General features: G+C 42.9%; 1 protein-coding gene across 1 annotated transcript; it reads left to right on the plus strand.

Annotated features, from left to right (window-relative positions):
- Nucleotides 1-5,423: 5,423 nt before the first annotated feature.
- Nucleotides 5,424-6,983, plus strand: LOC148011367 (chitinase CLP-like). The gene has a single exon (XM_087670483.1). It carries the CDS (start codon nucleotides 5,445-5,447, stop codon nucleotides 6,612-6,614), a length of 1,170 nt encoding a protein of 389 aa, XP_087526609.1. The 5' UTR covers nucleotides 5,424-5,444; the 3' UTR covers nucleotides 6,615-6,983.
- Nucleotides 6,984-7,351: the final 368 nt, after the last annotated feature.

Raw genomic sequence — 7,351 nt, forward strand, 5'->3', positions numbered from 1 at the left:
TAAAGATGCACTTCTCAGCTTTTGGATCCAACTTGGATCTCAACTCATCTGGCACATGTACATAGGCAATGCAACAAAAAATTTTCAAATGAGAAATATCTGGTTTCCTACCAGTATACCTCTCCTCTGGAGTCATTCCATGTATTGCTGTAGTGGGAGTCCTGTTCATTATGTAGACTGTTGTAGCAACTGCTTCAGCCCAATAAAAATCTGGCAAGTCTTTTTCATTGAGCATGGCACGAGATACCTCTCCAATATGCCTGTTTTTTCTTTCTGCAATTCCATTTTGTTGTGGGGTATGACTGCATGAATATTGCTGCTTTATGCCATGCTCCTGCAGGAACCTTGCAAACTCATTTGAGAGGTACTCTCCCCCTCCATCTGACCTTAGGCATTTTATCTGCAAGCCTGTTTCTTTTTCAACCATAGCTTTAAGAGTTTTGAAATGCCCAAAAACTTCACTTTTCTTTTTCATAAAATACACCCAAACTTTTCTGCTATAGTCATCAATAAAACTGACAAAATAATGACAGCCTCCAAGAGATGTAGCTTTAGTTGTCCACACATCAGAGTGGATTAATTCCAATGGCTTCTTACTCTCTTGAACATGTCTAGAAAATGGTTTCCTTGCCTGTTTTCCAAACTGACAGGCTTCACATACCTTATGCATTTCTGCAACCTTGAATTTCGGCAAACCTGCAACAATATTTTGGGCCTGCATTGATTTAAGTCGCTGTACATTAACATGACCAATGCGTTTATGCCAGATATCAATATCTGCAACTACACCGGTCCCATGTGCAAACATTGCTGCACTCAATTCAGACATGTCTGCATCCAATGTAAACATTCTGCCCTTCTTCTTTCCTTTTGCTATCAAGCGACCTTTATTTTTCATATCCTCAACAAAGCATCCATGAGGATTAAATCTGACCTGCAAGCCCTGCTCAACCATTTGACCAACTGAAACCAGATTCTTGGTGATATTCGGGACATGAAATACATCGGACATGTATTTCTTTTTCCCATCCTGCATAGACAAAGGAATTTTTCCAATCTGCACAATAGGATGTGCAGTATCATCACCAGTCTCCACAAATCCTGGTTTTTCCATTTTCCTTGCATCCTCCATCCATTCTGCATGACCTGTCATATGGTTTGATGCACCTGAGTCAACATACCATACATCGTTGCTTTCTTCTGCACTTGTCACAAAATTGTTCATGTGCTGCACCATAAACAGATGCTCATTTCTGTCATCTCCCTGTCTACTAGAGGATGCATAATTTCCTTATTGCAGTTTTCCATTCATGATGTCATTCTGCTTTTTATAGCAGTCTTTAGCCATATGACCCATTTTACCACAATAGTAGTATTCAACATTACTGTTTACATTTTGGCCTCTTTGCCATCCACCACGACCTCTTTGGCTCCCCCTGCCTCTAGAGTTACCACGTCCTCCTCCATAGGACTGGTTTTCTTGAGTTTGCTGCATATTCTGATTTCTACCACGGCCTCCAAATCGGCCTCCTCTACTTCTGCCTCTACCTCTTCCAGCATTTGAGTAGAAGACAGCTTCTTTTGAAGTTCCTCCTGAAGAAGATGCACCACTATTTCTTTGCTCCTCAGAAATTAGAAGAGCAATCAGCTCCTCAAAATCAGGAAATCTTTCATGAACTGAAATGGATGTCCGAAACTGTGCATAATCCTTTCCTAGACCATTCAAGGTCACAGAAACTAAATCATCATCTTCCACTGGCGACCCGATGGAAGCAAGTGCATCTGCAATCTTCTTCACCTTCATGTGGTAGTCATTGATGCTCATACTTTCTCTTTGCACATTATGCAACTCTTGCTTGAGCTGCATTTTCCTGGCTTGCGTATTTGTGCTATACATTTTTGACAAAGTATCCCATGCCTCCTTTGGCGTACTTGCATCCTGAATATGCACAATCATCGAGTCTGAAATACTGATAGATAGCCAATACATAACTTTCCTGGCTCTCTCATGCCATGTTTTGAATGCATGCATTTGCTGCTGATTGGGAACATCAGGAAGAACTGGTTCTTCTTCATTTCCTGCAACAAATTCCCAATATCCTTTTCCCATAAGGAAATTTGTCATTCTAAACTTCCATGCTTGGAAGTTGTTCTTGTCAAGCTTTTCAGTGACAATCTGTGAAAGAGAATCAGACGCCATTACAGAACACTGCAAAAAATTATGTCACTGCAAAGAACACAGCTTCAGCCTCACAAGGGCAAATCTGCAAAACTGACGAAAGTGGTATTTGACCACACAGTCACTTCCTAGTGACGATTTTGCATCAACAGGCAACAGGGATGATTCTGTAACTCCCAATGTCTCTGCGCACAAGCATACGATGCAATTTCTACAGTAACTTTTCACCGACCTGTAGAACAGTGGCTGCACAGCATAAAACTGGGCCTTTTTCTGAGTGCGTGCATATACTGCCCTCTTGCTTCACCGCGAAGGGCGTCTCAACCTGAGACAATGCACTCCTGCACTTTCCGGCTGTGCTACCTGCAGAGATCTGCTCCCAAAACAGAAAATGAAAGCAACACTACTCCTCTTACCAGAACACCGCGAGCTTGGCTTGCTTTCTTGAGCTCCTTACCACGAACAAGGCTCTGATACCATGTCAAGATTGTGGGAGAGAAGGAAGGAGTCTCGCTTGAAGCTTTCTTGCTTGCACAATGGGGGAAGACACACAAGGGTGAAGGGCTGAAAACAGTTTTCCTCTTCTTAGTTGTGTAAGCCAAAAGAACTCAAGTACAAAGAAATAGAAGAACCCTCTATATGGGTCTCAAACCAAACTCAACTAACTAAGGTGGCATACTAACTGAGCCACGAACTAGAGTAGATAAGGATAGCTATCATGTAGCTATTATTCATGGGCGGTGTACCAACTGCGTCTGCAACTGACAAGTCGGTGACATAAATACACAACGGTCACCCTGGCGTATCACGAGTGGAGCTCGATATCTCAACAACAAAAACATGGCAAAACCTTATACCTTGAGTGGATGGTTCTCATAAAATTTTGATGAGCTACATTCTATTCTTGCCATAGAGGTACTTAAAAACATTGAGCCAAAGCCTAGGCAAGAAAGATTGGGTTATCCATTCTAACTTGGGCAAAACATAGCCCTTGATTATTTGCTAATTCTTTAGTTATTATTTCAAGTGAGCTTGGGGTTAAATGTTTTATCACTGGGGTAATTGGTCCTATATTATGATCCACAAGCCTAAGTCATAACTATTATAGTTAGGTTTAGGAGAAGTTTGGTTTGTTGAGTTTGGTTTCAAATCCTTAAAGGTGGAAGAAATATTAGGTAACTTGGAGCCCCTTTAGTATTGGGGATATTTCACACCAAGAAGATGTAGTGGAGTACAAGCAAGATAGATCTAAAGGTGGCATGATTTGTGGACCAACCTATAAGTTTTGGAGGCAGACTTGTAATGTTGAATAGAATTTTATCACCCGTAGTCATGTTTATTGCTATTGTCACTCCCTTCACCGACAATTGCGTATGCAATATGTAATTGCTTTGCATAATATTATACAACACATGGTGCTATGGGTGGAAGGGCATGCCCCCAAATTTCTTTTCCTCTATAATCGTCGTAATTTGCATCATTAATTTACTGCACATGTCACTATCTGCATCGCTATTTGCATCATAGTGTCGCTATTTGCGTTCTATTGTGATGTAAATAGCGACGCTACTTGCAACAATTTTATCGAGACGCCTATACCTATAGTTTTAGTGATGACGGGGGTAAATTTTTTCATGAACATTTGTGTCACTTTGAACGTCAGTATGTGGCCTGTATCTTGTGGTGTCATATTGTATATAATTCAAACATCAAATTGATAATGAGAGAGAGTGGAAAAGATGATGAGACCATTTCTTTGGAGCTTTGGGAAAGCTAAGAGATAGCATTCTATATCGTAGGAGATGATTACCACCTCCATTTCAAATGGAGGGCTCACACGTGAGATAACTTACCATAGAAGGCTATGTGGTGCATGGCATGCTACACAAGTAGACAATTGACCCTACTTCTCTAGGAAGTTGTTTCTAGAAAGCTCCCATCAACTAAAGACAAAGTTGGGAAATTTGGAAGGATGAGCCTCTTTTATGGATTGTGTGCAGTTCTTACAGAGAGACTATTCCATACATTTATTGGCATCACAAAGAATCAAGATGGCTTTGGAACAACATGAAGGATTGGTTCAAGAGAGTTGGGCTTCCTGGAACAATAAATATGCATGGTGCTTTCTTTGGACACAAAGGGAGGATGGATGAACAAAGTTTGAGGATACAAAACTTAGTTAAGGCAATTGTTCTAAAGCATGTTTGGACAAATAAGGATTTAATTCTCCTTAACAAAGAGAAGGAAACACCCAAGTCTGAATGGGGGAGGAGATGCAAGGAAAAAAATTTAGCCCTTACAAGTGTTTTGAGGGCCCGATAAAGCTCTTGGCCAATGTTTCGAAAAATAGAGGTTTAATGTAAAATAAATTGCAAAAAAATCAAAAATTTAATTTTGGCTTTTATAATTTAATGTATTATTGTAATTTAATGTTTCGAAAAACAGAGGTTTAATGTATTATTATTTTATAAAATAATAATACAAGTAATGCAAGGAAAAAAATTTAGCCCTTACAAGTGTTTTGAGGGCCCGATAAAGCTCTTGGCCAATGTTTCGAAAAACAGAGGTATAATGTAAAATAAATTGCAAAAAAATCAAAAAATTTAATTTTGGCTTTTATAATTTAATGTATTATTATAATTTAATGTTTCGAAAAACAGAGGTTTAATGTATTATTATTTTATAAAAGAATATTTAGCTATAAAAATACCAAATCCATATAATTTACTCTTAAAATCCCTCGAAAATTTTAAATCAAGGTTTTTTATCTGCTATGAAAAATATTTAGCAATATTTTAAGTGAACACTGCACATGGCTTATCTTGATGCTCCACTTCTTTTATATTACATCTTTTGCAACTAATATACTTTCACCACGAGCGCTATTTTTCTTGGCATGGCGTACTGTTGGTTTTGCTGATGTTTTTTGTGCGGTTAACAAGGAGCGCTCTGGAGTCGGAAAGCGCTGTGGATGTAGCCTGTAGCCCATAGAAAAAAATCCTTAGCCTGACCTTAGATCACAAGTGACAGGCAGGTCGTCGATCAACAATTTACAAATGATATCAGCGTTGCAAAATGTACATCGGGGAGATTGACTGTTGTAGATGTCAACGCTGACAACTGGAAGTTGTTAACCATGTTGGAATTCGCGGAATGCCTGATCAGTGACAGCTAAGCTTCACTCGTCCTCAAACTGGTGTAAATACCTGACCTTTGAACCTTTAGTAATAAGTAGACCTTAGCTTGTACGAAGGCTAGATCTGAGATGGAAAAGAAGCTAATATTCCCTTGCGATCTGATACTGATAGTCGTTATCCTCGTGCTGCTCGTTAACACTGCAGGACAACTAGCGAGAGCCGCAGAAAACAAGACAGCTCTGGTGGCACGGCCCCTGAACTATGACGCAGACCTGGAAGCTTACGTGCTCAGCCTTTCGTTAGGCACGCCGCCACAGACGGTGCGCTTGATTCTCGATGTGGAGAGCTCTGCTATCACCAAGCTCAGCTGCAGCGACAACGGCAGCGCCGCAGCGACGTCCGGGAGTTTCGATCCGTCGGCTTCCAGCACCTTCCGCCGACTGAGAAAGACGGGCGGAGAGGACACCGTCACCCTCACCGACCTGCGGACGCAGTTCTCGCCCACGACGTCCACAGCCGTCGACGGAGTCGACGTCCGATGCGGGCATCACTCCCACGGCGTAGCCGGGTTCGCCCGCGGCCCGGAATCTCTGCCGGCGCAGGTCACGCGGCAGGCCGGATTGCCCCTGCAGTTCGCATACTGCTTGCCGGGAGTGGCCATCTTCGGGCGGCCGGAAGCTTACGCTTACCTGCACACGTTCTTCCTGGCGAACATCTCGGCCAGCACAGAGCTCGCGCACACGAGGCTGCTGGTGGACAAGGACGACGGCAGCTATGCCGTAGTACTGCGCAACGTGACGGTGGACGGCGGCGGGCCCGATTATGCCTACACCGGGAAGCCCCTCAGGCTCCGGATCAGCACCCGGGAGCCATACACGAAGCTTCGGCGGTCCATCTACCGCGCCCTGCGGTCGGGCTTCCGTCAAGCCATCGGCTACGGCGGCTTGTCGCCTGCCCAACCGGCAGTACCCCCCTTCGACACGTGCTTCGACCCCCGGCCTGTCTACGACCAGGGAGGCCGCCCCTACCCCTATCCATCCCACCCGCTCATCGTCCTCCAGCTGGACGCTGGTGTTTCCTGGACCATCACCCCTCGCAACTCCTTCGTGTCTGTAGGTACCAGCACCGCCTGCCTGGGCTTCGTGGACGCTGGTCCCAAGCAGCCGTCCGTGCTTGGCACCTTCCAGCAACAAGATTGGCTGCTGCAGTTCGACCTTCAGCACTCCCTACTCAGCTTCACCAGCATCTTCCAATTCCAAGACCTCCACCCATCTACTTGCAGTGATATCTACTCCTGATCAGTTGTCGTCATATCGCCATATATATATATATGTATGTATGTCTGTCTGTTTCTCTCTCTCACTCGTCCTGTGCAGGAGAGAAGAAATAAATCAATGGTAACACCAAGGTTTATCATTCTATGGTTGGTCCATTACATTTATACAATGTCTGAATGGGTGTATTTGTGAATTACTCGGCCATATTAGTTACACTAAATATTTGCTGCATTGTTCCCACGGTTAAACTTTAAAAGCCAAATTTGCTACGGATTGAGCAGGGGCGAACATACATCGCAAGGTCAAAGCTCTGAGACACGATACGCCTCGTATTGCAACTTGCGAGATCCACAGGGGAATTTGACGGTGGCCTTAGGGTAAAGGGACTAATATAGTCCCATCTAATAGCGGTGGTTAAATTTGTATATAACAAGAAGTGGCTAAAAATGCTGCATCTTTTTTCAAAATTGTCCGAGAATTGGGGTGGGATGGGTGATGCTTTTGGGGAGTGACATTTTATTGGCCCTTTTACCCTAAAACCTACTATTAAAAAGTGAGTGCTAGTCATGTCACATTCCCATTTGTAAGATGGCTTGACAAAGTACATGCAACTACATTATAGATTTGAATCCTTGCCAATGTAAGCACAAAGTGACATATTAGTACTCTCGTACAGCCTCATAATTTCTTGTGTATTGTTTTTAACCAGATTAATGCAATAAAAGTGTGTTTCATTTGGGCCTCAATAGTGAGCCTTT

This window comes from Lygodium microphyllum, chromosome 28, assembly GCF_053477565.2.
Source record: "Lygodium microphyllum isolate KBCC chromosome 28, Lygodium_microphyllum_v1.1.10, whole genome shotgun sequence".
Lineage (NCBI taxonomy): Eukaryota > Viridiplantae > Streptophyta > Polypodiopsida > Schizaeales > Lygodiaceae > Lygodium > Lygodium microphyllum.

Bases quoted from the DNA above. Each gene is read 5' to 3' on its own strand.
- LOC148011367 (XM_087670483.1), top strand. From the start codon at position 5,445: ATGGAAAAGAAGCTAATATTCCCTTGCGATCTGATACTGATAGTCGTT.